We start from the raw sequence: 19,784 nt of genomic DNA, 5'->3' as shown, positions 1-19,784 counted from the left end.
CCTATGAAGGCTTGCCAGTACACAGAATAAAGCCTCCACCTTACACAGCTGCTGGTGTTAGAACTGGCTGTGTTTGGGGATGACTCAAATCATTACCCATGCTCATGCGGTTGTTTTTTAACCAATGTTTTAAGAAGTAACTTGTTCAGAGAGTCCGGTTTTATCCCAGGCTTTTTCAGCCCCAGGCCAGCTGGCCTTGGTGAGTTCCCGATAGAACATCCCCATTGTCTCAGTGTGTGGGTGCACCCCTTGCGGTCCTGAGTTCCTTGTGGTGCTCTCTCTCCTTCTGCTCCTGATTTGGACCTTGAGATTTATGAATATAGCGGACAATGAGGACTACTGAGAACTCAAGAGCAATGGCAATGGGTTTCTGATCCTACTGCACGTATTGGCTTTTTGGGAGCCTAGGCAGTTTGGATGCTCAACTTACTAGACCTGGATGGAGGTGGGGGTTCCTTGGACTTCCCACAGGGCAGGGAACCCTGATTGCTCTTCGGGCTGATGAGGGGGGGACCTAATTGGGGGAGGGGGAGGGAAATGGGAGGCGGTGGGGGGGAAGAGACAGAAATCTTTAATAAATAAATAAATTTAAAAAAAGAATCAAGAAAAAAAAGAAACATATACAGAAAAACAAAAGAAGTAACTTGTTTTTACCAAACAATACTGGAAACTATAGGAAAAACGAGAAGGACACTAATATTTCCCAAAGAAGACCAAGTACGAGACACCTAGAGAAGGCACCTGACCGGCTACAGGTCTAACCCTCACAGGGACTCCCTGAGTAAATATGGGAAATTTAATTCTATTCCTTGGCTAACCAAGGCTGGGAGAGGTTAAAGCTCCTATCTAAGGTACCATGGCCAGGGCTCCCTGACTCCAAAACCATGCTCATTATATTCCAGCTATAAATGAATTCTGCAATTGATAACACTTCCAGTCAGGGAAAGATCAATCCAAGGATGCGAAATGTGACTAACGTGGTCTGCCTGCCAAAGGTCAGAGCTCTCTCTCATGTGGTCTCACGCCCTGCTTAGCGATTCTTCTGCCTGCCGCCTTTTGCAGGAGCACCCTTACACCAGGACAGCTCGACACAGTGCTACGGTCAATGGCCCACATGAAACCACTCAGAGGATGTGTTGAGATCCCTCACAAACACAACAGTTTAACGCATCTCCTTATTTTCTGGTCGTGGAGCTATCAGCAAAGCGAATGGCCTTTAAAAAGCACAGCTGCGGCACCATTTTAGAAGCCAAACAACTTACTCTCCTATAACAAAACCAGATGGCACCCAATAAATGCATTGCACACTAGTGCCCACTCTCAATGACCCGCACCAAGTGGGAGTAGACAGAGCAGTGAAATCTACAAAGAATTCGAAAGCCAACTCGTACAATCTTGTCAAGAAACTATGAACAACAAGATGTGTTTATCTCAGTGCTTCAAGCTCCTCCTTTGTCCCATCGTTTGTAGAGACGTCGATCAACAGAGAAATGGCCAATGTGCCGAAATCCAAGAGACGAGAACTAGGCCTGAAGTGTCTACTAGGACATCAGTACTCTCCAGGAATGAGGGCTGTCCTCCAATGGTGAAGGGATGAAATAACCAGCCAGTTAGTCCTTTAATTACTGATTAGAGAGCTGGAGAGATGGCTGAGTCAGTAAAGGACTTGTGCAAATACAAGAACCTGAATTTAGATCTACAGCGCCCAAGTGAAAAGCAAAGCATGTAAAGCATGTGGTGCACACCTGGAATCTTGGTGATGAGGAGGCAAAGACAGGGGGATTGCTGGGATTAGTCTAGCCAAAACAGTGAGCATCAGATTCAGTGAGAGATCCCATTTCAAAAATGAAAATAGAGAGCAATTGAGGAAGACATCCAATGTCAGCCTTTGGCCTCCTCATGTGTACATGTACACACACACACACGCACACATGCACGCATGCATACACACACACACATGCACACATGCACGCATGCATACACACACACACAAACGCATGCACATTGCTACTTAGAAGTACACTTAGAAGTACATGTTTGCTTTTTTTTTTCCCTTACCATAAGAAAGCCTACCTAAAGTCACCCTCAACCCTGCTGGTTCTAAAAATAGGGGTTAATGGATTCCAGACTGTATTTGGTGGTTTGGGCTACCCTGACCCTGCCTGGAGAAAGCTATACCCAAAGGCTGTTCCTCTCCTGCATACCGACTGGCATGCCAATCCCATAGCCCTTGGTGTCCAGCAGGCCCCCAATCTGAGTGAGGTTGCAGTTTCGCTGCCGATAGTACTCATTCATGGTGGACTCCAGCAGGAAGGCGTAGTTGGAATTCAACACCCTGGCAATTCCCTCCTCCGTGCTCTTCACAAACACACTCGGCTGCTTGGAGTACATATAATTCCACATGCGTTGGTAGGTCTGGTAACGGGAATTCTGGGGGAAAGATCAGAAAGAAGCAGGGGTGGGAAACGAGAAAGGAAATGTTGGCTTCAAGAGGAAGGGAATCCAAGTCTCACTATGTGGGCCCTTCTGCCACTGTACCCCACATCACAACCAACCACCTTTTTCCTCCTGCTGTCTCAACTCAAGAGGGTCATTACCACTGCATAATGGAGGAGGGACTGGCATCTTTAATAGGAGGTGAGGAAGGGACCGGAAGTACTGTGAAGTCTGCCTCCTGGCTTGGTCACGGGTTCTCATCTACTTCTCATCTTCCTCCAGCACTGACTTCCTCATACCAGCAGGGCTGAAATGCTGGTCATGTCCCTTCATTGCCCCTCAGTTTGGGGCAGTGTCCTCAGGTTCATTCAAGACTAATCGACACCCCTTGAAGAAGCAGTGCCGCTGATTCTACCCATCCTAAGCCAATGTATCAACTACACAACCCAAGGCTGGCTTCTGCTTTACAAATAATAACATGACAGAAAGCTGGGGGGTCCATCCAAACTCTATTCGTACGCCTTCCCCTGTCCCCATGCCAACAGGCACCGGGATGCCGACTAGAAGCAAACCAAAGGTCTTGGGCTTATCTCGTGTGAAAATGAGCTTCTTGGGCATTGGGTTGGTTAGACAGTCATGAGCCCCAGGGGAAATCTGCTTCCCTCTGGAGCTCTCAGAGCATATGAAAGCTGCTATCCTGTGTGGCCTGCTTCTGTCAGTCTTGGTGATCAATCAGCTTGGCTGTCAGTGAACACTAGTCTGTGGCAGAGCCTTCTCCTGAGTCTCACGAGGCGATGTCCTAAAGAACTCAAGAGTGTCTGCACCCGGGAACCCGTCAGCCTAGGAGAAATGGCTTCGGGTCATCTTCATTTAGTGTCCCTTAGGGGTCGGTCATGTGCACATTATTTTCATTAGTGCTAACATGTGCCTGTGTATACATGTGAGTGTATAGGTGGTTTTGAGGTGTCTTCCACCTTTAAACGCAGGAATCTCTTTGATAGGCCTGGGGCTCCCTGATGGGCTTTGCTCCTGGCTTGTAAGCTCTGGCTACTGTTTGTCTCTGCCTCTACCCCAGCCTCAGCACTGGGTTACAGGTGTGCACAACCACACCCAGCTTTTTACATGGGCCACAGGGACCTAAACCCAGGTTTTGATGCTTGGCAGAGCCAGCATTTTACCCAGGGAGCCACCCAGGTCCCGTATTATTTTAATCCTGCTTTGTCTGAGTACTAACTATAAAACCCAAGTCACTTTTTAAAATTTTAATGGGCGTAATAGCGCCATCCTATGCAGTAATGTAAATAAGGCTACACGTTTGATTCACAGCCTAAAATGCACATAAAACAAACATGAAACTATTATAAATTTAGAAGGTTCCATCACATTAGTTCTAAAATCATCTCAAGCACTAACAGCTGCTCAGCACGACCATTTGGGTTAGGTTGATAGTCATATTCAGTCCCCCTGGGACTTCATTCTGGGGAAATTTGATGGATCATTCTGGGGAAATTTGATGGAACAGGAGAAAACCAAGCCCCACGAAGACCTCTCAGATCCAAAAGAGAGGATGAAGTGAACAGAGACATTTCGATCTTGAGCGCAGAAGTTTCTCCACTGCCTTCTGCCCTCCCCCACCCCCACCCTCCACGAGGATGAGCCGCCACCCGGTGTTTACTTGGAAGAAAGTCATGCTGGAGCCTCCATGAATCGTGCCATACTCAATGGTGGTCTGGTCAGCCAGGTCGTCCACTGACTCGATGGGCACTTCCATACGCTGCACAGTCAGGAAGGCGGCCAGGTTGGCCGTGTACGAGGAGATGATGATGAGGGTGAACGCCCACCTATGCAGGAAGAGACCAGGAAGGCATCACAGCCAGGGCACTCCCGGGAGGCTTGTACCCCCGAGCCCCATCAGGCTATGACCCGGGAGAATGCAAGTGTCTTTCTTTGAAAGAGATCTCAGCTCTGTGTAGGGAGGGAAGTGAGGCAGGACGTATGATGTCAAGAGACATGAACCGAGTTTGTGGGCGTTGCCTGGTAGATGAATTGGTTGTGGGGTTCCCCCCACATTGTTTCAAAAGATGCATAGTCCACACACACCAGGGTCTGGGGACTACAGGAGATGAACTGGTGAATGAGGTGTGGGCTTTGTGCACAGTGCTGTGTGCACAGTACCTAACATGAGTGACATCCACTGCCTCCACTAATCCCTACAACCCAAGGAGACAAACCCACTCTTCAACTGCTGCAGGAAAGCAAAGAGAGCTAATAAATGGATAACGACACCTGCTCTGTCTGGGGACTGGTGACAGCAAATGAGGTACTATGTCATTTGTGATCAGCAGTCTAGAAAGAACTAGACGAATATGAGCCTTAGAGAGATGTAGAGAGGCCTGCAGCTGGTTAGGGGATAAAAATCATCTGGTCACCTCCCTGTTGCTTTCTCAAGAGGTGACCCCTAAGTGACAGGTTTCCTCGCGGTCCAGGACACGCTCTCGGCACCCTCCTTCAGCTCTTTCCACAGTTGGAGGCTGTTTCCTGCGACCATCACTAGACGCAAGCCCGAGTTCGGCAGCAGCCTGATGAGAAGCAGGGTTAATGTACCCTGAATGTAGACATGGCCCCAGAGCTGTCTGGAGTTTCTCTCAGGCTCATAGCCACACTCTGGTGCCTGCTCTTTCCTGGCCAGTATGTGGCTATTTAGGGCCATTCTCATAAGGGCAAAGAGTCAGTCAGCTCAAATGATCCAGTGCAGGCTGACCTATGTCAAGGAGTTCTTGGGGCTGAGCCCTTGTATCGAAGGGCATTAGCAATTAGTTGTAAAGCCGGCACTCTTCTGAGCAATGGGACATGTCCTGTTGCTTGCTCAGGCTGGGAGGCCAAACCAGATCATGGTGGTCATATCTTCTGGTATCCCACTCTCCTGGGGGACTAACTAAACCTTGATTTTGATATCGAAGAACTTAAGAGGCAGAGAGACATGCTGATAATTGTGGACAATGGGCTAGTGAGGGTCTTTCACAGCGGTCCCTCTCAATCACGGAGTTCCTTTCCTAGCATGCTACGGGACACGGTGACTCAGTCATCTGGGGCTTACTATTTAGAGCAACACCCTGTAGGATGTGGGCTTCTAAAACTCTCTGGAGGAAGGCTTTTCTTGGGTGCTCTAGGGGAGCCAATCGCAGAGAACAAGGGCCCAGATACACCAGTGGCAAAGAACATCCTTTGGAAGGAAAAAAAATCACAGAAATGAAATTAACACCCTGGGGTATTCGCCTTCCAGGGTTTTTGCCTAGGTTCCTGAGATTTCAAGGGAGTTCTGTGAGTGCCTGTACTGAGACAATCTCCTCCCCTTGAGGAAACAAAGTCCAATTCTGCACATAGATCTACTCAGTGACTTCTATGCAATGCCTGGGAACAGGCAAGCATCTTGCCCAAGTGGTTTAAATTAGCCATATTTTGTATTAATTAGGGACAATGAAAACTCTAGATAGAAAGGGGTGTCACTGTAACAGCTCGAGAAGCAACTCTGGTACCTGTGTCTAGACCAACTGTGTGACCTAGGCAGTGATAATCAGCGATGGAAATACCACATCTCCATTTCCTTAAAGAGGCCAAGGAGAAAGCAAAAGCAGGAGATTCCAGAAGCTGCAGAGGTCAAACCTATTAGAGCTTGCTAAGAGAGGACCCAATACTTGTGTCTTGCCAACTTATCTCTTTAGGCTGCAAGCTTTCTTCATTCCCCACAAGAATCTAATACAAATGGACTGGTTAGACACAGATGCTGCAAGTTTTCAAAGAGCTCTCCTCATGTTGAATCATTTGCCCTTCTGAGAGTCTAAAAGTTTGCCCATTCCCGTATCTCTTGAGACAGACAGGCCACCCGTGCAGAGCCATGAGCAGGAGAAAAGAGTCGGAGAGAATCAAGAAGGGGCCTTCTCCTTCAGGAACTTTACTGCAGGGTCCTATTTGCATAAATCTGCATATGCTTCCTCTTGGCCCAGCTACTCAATCTCAGTCATTTTTCAGGTCAAGAGGTTGGGTTGTTTTTTTTTTTCCCCTGTGTACCGACAAAGCTGTTTCCATTTTAGTCTTGGATCCTCTCTATACGCAGACCCCAGAGACCCCTGAGGCAGGGCTAGGTGCTAGGAGAGAGTAAATATACTGGGTCTTCATGCCCTCTTACCCCACCTCCCACACCACATTGCCCACCACCTGGCTCCTTGCTAGGGCCTGTCCGGCAAGGCAGATTTTCCTGGTTGCTCTCCTTGCCATCAGAAAGGGCTGGTCTGTTTGGAACCCATCTCCAGTCTCTATTTGGTCCCATCCCCTAGCCCTGGGTCTGCCGCCATGCCTTACCAGACGCCACTGACGCAGCGGGTGGACAAGGCGCGAGGGGCGATGGTAGAGCCTTGCTGCATGAAGCCTCCGACTGGAAACCAGAGGCTGTTGCCTAAGGAGTACTGGTTGACCAAAAGGTTACACCGGCCCTGCGCACAAGGATGCGGACTGTACCACTCGTAGGGAGTTAACCTGCAGGAGAGAAACCACATTCCAGAGGTGAGGAGGGTAGACACGGGGTGATGGAGAGGGGCCCAGCTCATAATCCTGGCTGTACCAGTGTGATGGGGTCAGCGACTTCCCTTTGCTTTTTTCCTGGATTCCTGCATTTCTTTCTCCCATGGGGCGAGGGTTGAGGGAGTGAGACTGGACAAGGATGGTGCTTCTCCAACTCATTTTACTTAATCATTTAAATAAATACTTTTCTTCCCTAAGTAACCTCAGACGCTCAACTCCAGTATTCAAAATGACTAAAAGTGGTGCCTTTGACAGATGGCAAGTTGGGAGCATCAGGGGTGGGCACCCTGGAAGGGTTCTCACTCTTCCCTGATGAATCCCTGAGGAGACCAGGGAAAGATTCCAAGGTCCCATAGGGCCATGATTTAAAAACTCCTTACCCTAGCTCTATAGTTCTCAGACCCTAGGCTACATGAGAAATGCCAGGAAAGCTTGTTAAAAAGGGACCTGTCCAATAAGCCTGTGAATTGTACGAGGGCTTAGACCCTGTAAGGTCCTGAGTGATGTGGATGGCACCAGCTCAGCATCCATAGTGACAGCCATGGACTCTTGCATCTCATCCCTGCTTCTAGCTCCCAAGCTTAGAGATGCAGAGGTAAAAGGACCAAAAGATTCAAATATTAGCTCCTCCTGCTGCGAGGTAGCTTTGATCATGAGCTGGCTTGGGAATGGCTGCCTGGAGTTTCGTTCTTTTTCTGTCCAAAATCTCACCCAGAAGACAGCATATGAGAGAAAAAAAGTCCAACCAGTCTGAATGAACAGGCCTTGGGGCTTCAGAGCTCTCAATGCTCCCATGTGTCTGACAGCTCCCAGGAATCCATTTGCAAACCACTGTCTTAGAGCACAATAGCCCAGGTTTGTACAGCACACAAATATGCAGTCTTATGATTAGCCCTGTAATACCTTTTCTATTTTCATTCTTTGAGATAGGTTCTCACTCTAGCCCAGGCTGGCCTAGAACTCATTTATCTAGCTCAGGTTAGCCTCAAATGCATGGCAGTCTTTCTGCCTCAGCCTCTTACCATGATAGACTAACACATTTGCTTGTGTTATTGTTTTTGCTAATGCCAGATTTGGGACAGTGGATGGGTGTGGTGACCATAGAGGAGGGTGCAGCTTTAGGTGAGTCAGGCTTGTGTGTTTATACATCAACAAAGCCCTAGGACCCTTTTCAGAGCCTTTGAGGCGACTTGGAAGTTGTGCAGACTCTATGAGAACCAACTGTCCACACACACACATAGGCTCAGCCACAGGGGGCCAAAGAGAAGCTCAGAGCAGCGGAGCCTGGATCTCGCAGCAGCTTCCTAAACACCGCAGCAGACAGCACTGCGAAGTGGAGAGCGGAAGTGTCAGACAGAATGCGAGCTCCCGCGCCTCGCCAGCTGTCGCTGACAACAGATACTTGACAGTGGCAATGCCTATGGGGCCAAGCGGGGTGGGTGGCAGACAAGGAGCAAACTCGGTGTCTTTGAAGACTACTAGGTGCTTGCGAAGGCCATTTGCTACTGTTGGGATGGATCTTGTGGGTTCTGGGTGAGTTTCTTGGTTTTGTCTTTGATCACGATGAGAAGAGGCACACTGGGGACCCATGAGCCTCAGCACACTTTCGTTACCTCTCCTAAGTAAAAAGAGCATGGGTTCCCCAATGCATAAAAGGAACACAACCTCAGGGAGTCCGCCTCATAGAAACAGAGTACGGGCCAAAGGAGACAAAAAGAAGTTGCTCGCAACAAGGTCTCCCTCAGGTTTCTAGTCTGAGCTGTTCTCCATCCCTGCACAAGAGTCTATGGTGAACGGAGGGTTGAGCAGGTGGTAGGGACTTTAGTGGGTGAAAGGCGGACTGTCCTGAAGCCCAAGCTACCTTAGTTCAGGGGAAAACAGCCCCCTCTGTGTATATTTTTGGGAATTTACAGCCTAGGAATACCCTGGAGTTCTTCCATATGGCTAGAAACAGTGCCTGGCCTCTGGGGACAGGGGAAAGCGAATTCTCCCTAGCCCCGATCCTGACCATCTCTCCCAACCCAATACTGCACACAAATGCTCCCTCTGGATGCCTGCTACCCTCTGTGGTTCTTGTTCAAAGAGACAGCTGTGTTTTCAGAAGCAGAGCCAGCCTCTACAGAGGCAACATTCTCCCTGGCCTGTGTCACTGCGGCCTCTGGTCCCCCCTTTCCTCGCTCACTCTGTCTGGATTTGCCCGCTCCATTTCTTGTCTTTCAGCACTTTATGGCAGATCCTGGCAAGGATAGATGCCAGGGTAGCCAAATGCACTGCGCTTAATGAGAGTCATCTTCCTGTCACCCCCTCGCTCTCCTCTCTTTCCCAAGGCTCCTACCCAAATTGGGGGGTTGGCGAGGAGGATGCAGGAGGCCAGAATACAGACGCAAATCCAGACGAGCAAACCTGTCTGCACTGTGCATGGTAGGGGACGAACACATGGACAGATGGACGGGTAGTGTGAGGTTGACAGCTGGGCAGAGAGCATTTCAGGCCCCCAGTCCCTCTCTGGGCTCTGTTTGGCAACAAAGTCTTCTAAATCATCCTCTCCTCCTCCACCCCCGCCCCATGCAGTTCCCAGAGTGGACACGAGGTGGCGGTGTGAGGACAGGGAAGGGAAGGGAAGAGTACCGAGCCACTAGGAAGAGGACACAGCTGACAGCCAAGTAAGCCAGAAGCATGAAGAGCCAGACTCCTGGAGAGAAGGGGTCCAGAAAGGAGAAATAGCCCGGTCTGCGTCCCTGGAAATGGAAACGGAAGCAAGATTCACTATACACAGTCAGTCAAAATGGCACTGGCCAGGGCAGGACATGAGCACTGGTCTGGCCCGACACTCTTGTTTCTTCCGACTCCGGGTGATTCTAAAGGACACCAGGAATGAAGGTGGAGCAGGGACTATCCACCGGATCCCACAGATGAAACTAAAGAGTGATGTGGGCGTGTCTCTTCCTGGGATGAGGGGGACTTCGTACTGAACAAACCTAACATCCCTTAACGTCTGTGCCCCACTGCCTTGTATTCTTGAGGTGGTATGGATGAGCTGAGGGGCTGTTGCTGTGCCAGGGCCTGGCCTCAGCACATCACTTTAACGTCTGTATCTTTTCTCCCGAGACTGTTAATGCAGCAGGGTCCCTTGGCTTTCTGCTCTGCACAGTGTTCTCATGGGCAGTGGGAACTCGAGTGCAAATTTTGACACAGTCCTGCGGGTTCATTTAACGAGTGAAGAACTCAAAGCCCAGGAGATGCACCCGAAGTCACACGGCGGTAAATGGAAGACTTGGAGACGCGTCCTCTCACTCAATGTTGCCTTCCCGTCGTCCCTTATATCACGTATACTACTCCAGAGATTGGAGCCAGGAAGGGAACTAGATGCCAAGTTCCCACCACGTCTCACAGGAAAGCAGAACAGAACGTGAAAGACAGTGTCACGGTGTCTGATGCATTTTCAGCTCTGTGCCCTGGGCAAGTCCCTGACTCTTCCAGCCCCTCAGTTGGAGCTGGACCAGATCAAACCCACTCTGCAAAAGCCCATGAACCACACGAAGCCACAGGCTCGCTTCATGGCCCGATAGGCTCTCTTTCTCCACTGGCTGTCAGTATCAAAGGGAGAACAGATTTCACATACACATCTACCTTCCTAGCTTTCTAAAGGAAATGAACACCCTAGATCAGTGGTTCTCAACCTGTGGGGTCACGACCCTTCTGTGTACTGACCCTCTTTCACAGGGGTCACCTGAGACCACCAGAAAACACAGATATTTACATTATAATTCATGACAGCAGCAAAATTACAGTTATGAAGTAGCAATGAAAATAATTTTACACTGGGGTCACTGCCACAAGGGAACTGTATTAAAGGGTCGCAGCGTTAGGAAGGCCGAGAACCGCTGCTCTAGATGATCTGACAGCTGGGGAGCTGAGCAGTGGCTGCGGCTGCAGATGACGTGCGCTCTCTCCAACCCCGTTCCCAGGTCGGCTTTGCTTCTTCTATTGACTACAAAGCCACTGTCTAAAGGCCATTCACAATAGAGATGCCGTGATTTTATGATCTCAGCAATCAAGGAAGTCTGTGGATGGAACTAGAAGTCAGCATTACCTTCAGCCGTTCCATGAAAAGTCCTGGCTTCACACTTAAGGGCGTATCAGTCAGAATGCCAGCGACTAGCTGCATCCAGCATCCAGGTGTGTCATATTTACTTGGGGGTCCCAGGGAAACAAATGAAAACCACCTATGCCAATCCTGACTCAGCCAGTCTCAGGGGGCACTAGTCACAGGACCTGAGCAGCTCCCAGTAAGAGTGTCTGTCCCCACAGCCTTCTGTGTGGCAGCGAGAAAGGCGGTTGTGAGTGATTCCATGGGGCCTGCCTATCCCTATTCCCTGATGATGCCAGCTTTTCTGGGTGACTTCCCATTCCCTTCCAGAGAACCAGGAGGGAGAGCCTCAATTCCCCAGGGAAGAATTTCCCTTTCTCCTGGGGAACTACGTCTCAGAGGGGATACTGAGGGGACGGCAATGGCTCACCACCTACCGGCACACAAATGCTGATATACACACTTGATCAGGCTGACTGGGGAAATGAGCCAGTGACTGAGGGAAGGGAGCAACAGGAGGAAGACAGGATAAAGAGCAGAGCATGTGAGAGTGTTTGGTCCCATCATGACATAAATCCTCTTACAAGAAACAAGGATTCCAGGGCAGCGGAGTCTGGGTCCCTGCTTGCTCATTCCACTGACTGTCTCATTCCCCGCCCGAGCAGCCAGTGGCAGACACAGAAAGACACGGAGCGTGAAGACGTCACACAGATGATGAAGGACTCAAAGGGGACCAGCCTGCCTATGATTCTACTGCAGCAATCACTAGCTCGATCCACACTTGGGTCCCTCTTGATTCCAGACTGCCTCTGGATAAACGTGTGTGAATTCTATGGGACATGTCAGGACGGTGTCGCTCTGTGTCTTTCAACAGAGAGACAGCCAGATGAGGGGGGAAAAATCTTTTATTGTTGCTTTCTGAAACCCCGTCAGATGCTCCGTGTTAGAAATCTATACCTGAGTCTATCACAAGGAGCCATCCCGAGGAAGGCGGCAGCACTATTTAGAGCTGCCATACTTGGTTAGGGGCGATAAGAAATGATGCAGGGCCATGAGAAACACTGCCAGAGACTTGGGTTCTAAGGTGTAGGATATCACACAAACAAGAAACAAGACGTAAACATGGCCTCACCAGAAAGCTCTCAGTCATGCTGGCAAGGCAATATCTGATTCCACCAAGTGATTGACTGACACCAACCAGAATAGCAAGGCCTGGGCCGTCATTTGAGATCTGGGTCTGGGTTTAGATGGAGCCACACTGCTGAAATGGCGGCAAAAGAAGGATGTTTCTTGCAAGATTCCAAATGCCAACTGCTTCCCCTGTGCGCATGTGTGAGATTGCTTCCTTCCCAAGGAACACCCTAGCTACTGGGACTTGGAACAAATTGTGGCCACACACCATAGGCTTTTCCTAAACCCAAAGGACGTGTGACGGTGACAACTCTTCTTCCGGAAACACTCGACACCTCGCTGTGTTCTCTTGATTTCAGTACCCCATTTTCCACGCTGACAGATGGAAGAGCTGAGAACCAGGGAAGCTAAATCACTGGTGATGGCTTCAATTTCCCCGATACTCACCCATCGAGCTGTGCCATGGGCATGCCGTAGCGCTCCATTCTCAGGCAGCTGTACCAAGTCTTGCTCGACACTTTAATTTTTGCAACTTGCTCCAATAAACTCCCCAATTAATCTGAAGGCTTTCTACCCAATGCCAAGAGAATCCCGATTTACTCGCTCCTACTACCCATTTAAAATACTCATAAATGTTATTTATCTATTACCATCATCATTTATTGTGACTGTTGTTTTATAGGCATTTGTATTGATTTATACAATCAATATAACTGCTGACTGCAAGTGAGGCTGGTTTCTTTTGGTGAATGCATCCATTCTGAATGTAGGTAAGTGGTGCTTTATGTATCTATCTCTCTATATATAGACATAGATCTATGTCTCAGAGGTCAAGGACAGGTCAAGTCCTACTGATGGAACTGAAGATGAGAAGTAGATGCCTTGGCTTTTGGCCCATGCTTCAAACTAATTTTGCCTGCTTGTTGCTCTTTGGTGATGAGAAAGCCCTAAAAGATTGATCACCGACTATCCCACGGTCCTGGTTTGTGGAGGTTGTTTGAATTGCATCACGGCAATGGATCTTCCCATGTGAAATAGGTCAATTTTCTGAATTTTGAAATGTATGCCCTGGCAATATTGAAGCATACATGGGTCGCCTGTATATGGTGGTTCTATTGAGCTTGTCCATATTGAGTTTCATGGTCTAAGTTGATGAGGATGACTGACCAGGTCTCTTCCTCAAGAGGGCACCAGATCTCATTACAGGTGGTTGTGAGCCACCATGTGGTGGCTGGGAATTGAACTCAGGATTTTTGGAAGAGCAGGGAGTGCTCTTAACCACTGAGCCATTTATTTTTCAACATCTGTTAATTTACTAAGAGTTCTATGTGTTGGGAAATGATACTATAGAAAGAAACCAATCTCCTTCTCAAAGTCTGGAGCCAAATGCAGGGGACACCAGAGCCTGGTAATGCAGGATGGGAGGTAAACGAAAGTGCCGACTCTGGAGCCAGAGCGCCAGGGTTTACACTGGTGTTCTAGCTAGTTACATGCTCAACAATGCTGGGCAAGCTGCTTAACCTCTGGGTTTCTGCTTACTCCTTAGAACTTGGAGGTAATAATAAATTTGTCTTTGTGGGGTTGTCTTGAGGGCTGAAGATATGGTAAGGAGTGTGTGTGTGTGTGTGTGTGTGTGTGTGTGTGTCCACATAACACTTCTCTCTATCTAATGGCAGAAAGGAATGAAAGGAAGAGGGGAGCTCCTTTTACACTGATACCTTTCCCTTCCCCTAGTAGAGTAGAAATACTACTTTCTGGTCCATGATGACACAGGATGAAGATATTTGAGAGAGAAGAACCTCAGCTACTTTTCCTAATTCTTCAAGTTCCTTAGGATTATAGCACAAGAATCAGAAGGGCTCTCCAGGGAAGCAGCTAGGGCAACCCTCGGCATTCATCCTGAAAGGAGGCATCTTAGGAACCAGGGGTTCTGTTTGTTGTTGTAGTTGCTAACTGAGACAAGCAGCCTAAGCTGGACTTGAACTCACTGTGTTGCTTAGGCTGACTTCAAACTTAAGACCCTCTGGTTTCTGCCTCTTGAGTGCTGGGATTCCAGCCATGTGGCATTATGCCTGGGAAATCCTGAGAACTCTGTTTCCCAAAGGAGTGTCCTGAAGAATGAAGCCGACACGTGCAGCAGCTGCTCTTGGATCTGTGGAAGGGCAGTGTGACCGCCACCATTTCCATGCACTTCACACCAGTGACAACAACTCTCCTCCTTCCCCGTGTCCCGTCCTTCCAACATGTCACCGACAAAGGGTTGTCACGTCTCTGTACTTTTGAGTGTCTACGGAACTAAATGCCAGCTTACAGAGCCGTTTCTTGTTAGACAGCCAACTGCCAGGAATGGTCAGTGATCAGTAAAACATCCTCTAGGGTTGAGAAGGGGGAAAATTACTCGGCCTGGGAGAGGCAGAGGAAGTTACATGATTGCAAAAGCTCACATCTTTGATCTGTGTCTTGCTAGTTTAGTTTAGCTAGTGAGCCCAGGAGGAAAAAGTCAGCAAGCAAACAGCACCTCCATTCCACACAAAACACCTTGAATGTTGGTTGTTGATGCATCCCACACACTAGCATATCTATTCTTACGTTGTTGTTTGGAGACTTCACTGCCTTGTGGACACCCACGTTCCCATCCTAGCATTAACCTTGACTCACTGAGTGGTCAGTCCTAGGCAAGCCACTCACCATCTCTAGGTGTCTTTTTTTTTCTTCCATAAAAGCAAAGCACTGTGATCCACATGAAGGATGAGTGCAACCATTAGTAAACAGTGCTGATATGCCACCTGGGCTGCTGGAGGGAGCGGCACTCGATATCTATCCAGTGCCTAGAAGGCTATCTCTCCAGGGCTCCGTGTTTCTATTGATGGGCCATGCTCTCAAGTTACTTAGCTATAAAGACTTGGACATGATTCATTTTTGACCTCTGGAGAACAGAATATTAAGCTACAACTGACTCACTAACTGGCTTAGCACTCTCTTCTATGTTCCTGGACAGCCTTTCTGAGATGAAATGGACCATCCTAAAAAAATAGGTAACATACCCAGCAAATGCCAGGCATTAGCCTGTTGTTGGCATTCATTTCTCTCTCGCTTTTGAATCACTGTCTGTCATAGTTACTGTTCTATTGCTGTGAAGAGACACCACAACCAAGGGAACTCTCATTTTAAAAATCCCAGCACTCGGGAGGCAGAGGCAGGTGGATCTCTGTGAGTTCGAGGCCAGCCTGGGCTACAAGAGCTAGTTCCAGGACAGGCACCAAAGCTACAGAGAAACCCTGTCTCGAACACACACACACACACACACACACACACACACACACACACACACACACAAAGCATTTAGCTGGGGACTTGAATACAGCTTCAAAGTTCATGTTGGTGAGGAGCATGGTGGCATTTGGTAAGCCATGGTGCTGGAACAATAGCTAGGAGCTTTAGATCCTGATCCATAAGCAGGAGAGAGAGAGAGAGAGAGAGAGAGAGAGAGAGAGAGAGAGAGAGAGAGAGAGGCTATACCTGTGTGGGCTTTTGAAACCTAAAGGTTCACCTCTAGTGACACATCTCCTCCAACAAGGCCACAGCCACTAATGCTTCCCAAACAGTTCTACTATCTGAGGACCCATGCATTTAAACATAAAAGCATTCCCATTCAAATCACCATCTGATTACCTCTCTCTCTCTCTCTCTCTCTCTCTCTCTATATATATATATATATATATATATATATATATATATATATATATGTTTTCTTAAAAGAAAATACTCTAGCTGAGAGCAAAAGAAGGAAAAAGAACAGACCATGGAACTTTCCTATTTGTTCATGTAAGGCGGGAGCCAGCAGGAGAGAGGGAATGGTCACATGTTCTAGGGCATCTCAGGCACTAGGGCTGGCTGGAGACCTTCTGTGTCACTGTGGAATTCACAGATAGGAAAAGACTTAAAACAATCCTCTAATTAATGCATTTCCTTGACAGTGGGAGCAATATCCATACTATAGCGTGAGACAAGTAATTGGAAGTATCTGGAACCTGGAGACGGGAAACCTGGCTTCAGTGCCTGCTGCAGCACTCACATCCAGATTTCCAGGCTTTCACCTCCTGCTCCATGCAGTAAGCATCGCCCCACCTATTCCCTGGCACTACTGCGCTCCACCAGAGCCTGTGCAGAAGTGTCTCATAAACCAAGAGCTGTGTGTCAACATGCTACATCTTCGACATCAATCCAAGCTCCCCGAAGAAGCCAACATGAAATTACTTAAATGAGATTTACCCATTTGGGGGTTAAATGGGCCAAATGTTGAATCCCAGGTTGGGTTCTGGCACATTCCAATAATACCTAGCTACACCAGATAGGGAGTGCTCAAGGAATACACACTTACTTTAATATTAGTCTAAGCAAAAGCATCATGAGGCAAATCGGTGCAGCAGGAGGAAACAGAGAGAGAACCACAAGATATACTCTGTCAAATATGGTTTTCTTCCCCAGGCTTTTCTCTCCTCTATTCACACATAGTTGGGAACTCACAGTGCACAGGAATACCTTAAAACTCTTGAAAACACAATCCCCTTGGAGATAGACTGCTAGACTAAACATTGAACTTCTCATTAAAAAGAAATGAGCTAATTTGCCAGGGGACTCACAAGCCTTTAACTCCATCCAGATCCTATCGCTTGACTACCATCTTCGAAGCATCAGGGCCACTTCAGATTCTAACAGCCCAGCCATGCGTTAGTGGCTTAGCATCACATCCGGTCCTGGGCACTTTCTTAGGTGGATGTGGTAATGGTGACAGTGACTGTGACTCTCCATCAGCAACTGGGTTAGATTTGGAATCCCCCTAGGAAACACACCTCTGCAGGTGCTGGTGAAGACCTTTCTAGAGAAGTTTTGCTGAGGGGAAAGCCCTACCCTGAATGCGGGCAGCACTAGCTCATGGGCTGGAGTCTTAGACTTCATGAAAGCCAAAACAAAAGGAAGGCTACCAGTCCGTCTCTCTGCTTCCTGCCTGTGGTGTGATGTGATGAGTGGCCTCACATTTCTGCCGGCAGGCCCTCCCTGCTGTTATGGACTGGACTCCCAAACCATAATCCAGAAGACACCTGTCTCCATCCTTAGTTGCTTTGCCAGGGACTCGGTCACAGCAGGAGGAAAAGTAACTAATACAGATGCTGTGTTGTGCATAGGGTGTGTGGACACTGGGGGAAAGAACAATAAATTCAGATGGCAGGCACAGCTCTGCCTGGGTGGTTGATGTATCTGGGCTGAATGAAATATATCTGCCTTTACTTGGTTTCTATCCTTAAGGCCAACTAGAATTTAGAAAAAAACAGAAATAAAAATAAGTCTAGTAGGTTATGCATTCTTTTGTCTGGCATACTGAATCTCCCTAGCACACATTGGGGTTTCGGGGGCTCAGTGTTGTCCTCCTGAGAAGATGGTGCTCACTGACCACAAGGTCACTGGATATGGCCTTCATTCTTCCCTCTTTCCCTCCTGTTTTTCTTTTCATGACTATCAAGTAATACTATGTGTTTAGAACAATCACATTTTAGAAATCAACAGTCATATCCTAAGATTCTAGTCTGGCAAACACAGAAGCTTTCCTTTAACGTGCTCCGTACTGGGGTCTGATAAAGAAGAGACGGGAAAGAATACCTGGAGGCAACATGAAAGAAAGTATATAATAGATGGCAGCAGCCGAGAGAAGGAAAGAAGGAGGGTAGGGGAGACCATCTGACATTCGTGCTGGATCTGGAAGAGCAGTGATGGTTTGGTTCGGTGGTTGAGGCGAGGATAAGTGTGAACCTAGATGAGGAGGTGAGGAGACTATTGTAACAGTCAACCATGCTAGGAAGTGGATATGATTAAATTAGTAAATCAAGCAAGCAAGCAACTCTCCAGCTGTAGAATGAGGGCTGGTATGCACTGAGGGGGCATTCCCCTGCATTTGCTACACAGAATAGTGACCACTTCCTTGCACATGTGGCAGGCAGGGCGCTAAGAGTGTTGCACATGGGTTCTCATTTAATCTACGCAACAACTCATTTCTACAGAGGAAGACACCGAGGGGTGTGTGTGTGTGTGTGTGTGTGTGTGTGTGTGTGTGTGTGCAGCTATTAACTATCGGTTTCAGCATGAGCTGCAGGCAACCAGGCTTGAGTGCACGATTTTCAGCATCACTTCTTAGGGAATGCTGATGCTGATTGCAGTCCTTGGTTAGGGGCAGTAAGAGAATAAGAGACACTTTCCCACCCACTGAGAAGAAGCTAAGCTACGGTAGTGACAGCAGCTGAGGTTAGAGAGAAGCAGAAGAGATGGAGGTTACTGGAGTTTGAGAACTGTTTAGGGGCAAGCAGAGAGGGTCATCTCAAGTCACTGAATGGAGGCGCTATTATCTGAGACGGGACAGAGGAAGAGGAACCAGTTTGCTGAATCAGACTATTCCAATACAGTCTCCAAATATCCCAGAGGATCAGACCCTCTGGGCAGGCTTCCTCAGTGTTCTTCTCTGCCAGGAAATTCTTCCTGAAACCCAACTGAAGTTCATTCTAGTGAAACGCAGCCCTTTCTTGTCCTGGACAGTTTGTGATGCTGTTTGGATCGCCTATTATCCATCCAGGTGAAGGAGGGTAGCCATGTGTGAGATATATGGGCTGGAGATAAGGGGGTCCAAGTGAGAGTGGCATTATCTAGGGCATGATGCAAGGATGTGGGGAGGAGACATAGACAGAGGGTTTCGTCGAGGTGATGGAGAGGTTCCAGAAACTTCAGGAGCCAATGGTGACTTGGGTGCTAGGAATGAAGAGTTTCAAGGGGTCAGTGTGCCAACAGTAAACTTGCCAAAGCCACACTCCTTGGCTGGCTTGTCAATTAGCAGGGTACCCTCTTATTCTGGTCTTAGAGATAGCTGAACAGAAACAGATTATGCTGTGTTATTAGGAATAAGGAAAATATCCCATAATCAATATTTAATAACCTATATTCAAAACAATTGGAAAAGTGTGGGAAATTCACAAACCGTTTCTGATAATCTTTAAGCTTTAGAAACATGCTATCTGGAACTTATTATTCTGTAGGCTGTGTGTGTATGTGTAATGTATGTGCAATGTGTGTGTGTAGCATGTGCATATGTATGTTTAATGTGTGTGCTTGTGTATGAGTAATGTGTGTGCAGTGTGCATGTGTAGTGTGTGGTGTAATGTGTGTGTGTATTGTGTATGAATATGTATGTGTAATGTGTGTATGTGTGCACAGTGTGTGTGAATATGTATATCTAATGTATGTATGTGTGTGTGTAGTATATGTGTGTGAATATGTATGTGCAATGTGTGTGTGTAATGTGTGTGTATAATGTGTAGTGTGTGTGTGTGTGTGTGTGTGTATGTGTGTGTACATGGAGGCCAGATGTTGCTGTTGGGTGCCTGCTTTAATCACACTGCACTTTGCTTTGGGGCTAGAGTCTCTCATTGGCCCTGGAGCTCGTTGTTTCAACTAGACCAGCTAGCTAATGTGCCCATAGTCTACCTGTTTCCACGTCCAGCCACTG

At 48.0% G+C, this 19,784-nt stretch overlaps 1 protein-coding gene across 3 annotated transcripts in view; it reads right to left on the bottom strand.

Annotated features, from left to right (window-relative positions):
* Nucleotides 1-19,784, bottom strand: part of Grik4 (glutamate ionotropic receptor kainate type subunit 4) — a 431,671-nt gene that overhangs the window by 18,794 nt on the left and 393,093 nt on the right. For all 3 annotated transcript variants that reach the window (XM_075966267.1, XM_075966270.1, XM_075966269.1), the window contains 4 exons: nucleotides 9,643-9,752; nucleotides 6,796-6,969; nucleotides 4,112-4,277; nucleotides 2,205-2,430 (listed from right to left, as the gene is read on the bottom strand). In XM_075966267.1, coding sequence (XP_075822382.1) covers nucleotides 2,205-2,430; nucleotides 4,112-4,277; nucleotides 6,796-6,969; nucleotides 9,643-9,752 — 676 coding nt within the window. The remainder of the gene's footprint in view (nucleotides 1-2,204; nucleotides 2,431-4,111; nucleotides 4,278-6,795; nucleotides 6,970-9,642; nucleotides 9,753-19,784) is intronic.

This window comes from Microtus pennsylvanicus, chromosome 3, assembly GCF_037038515.1.
Source record: "Microtus pennsylvanicus isolate mMicPen1 chromosome 3, mMicPen1.hap1, whole genome shotgun sequence".
NCBI lineage: Eukaryota > Metazoa > Chordata > Mammalia > Rodentia > Cricetidae > Microtus > Microtus pennsylvanicus.
This window is presented reverse-complemented; position numbering and strand designations above follow the sequence as displayed.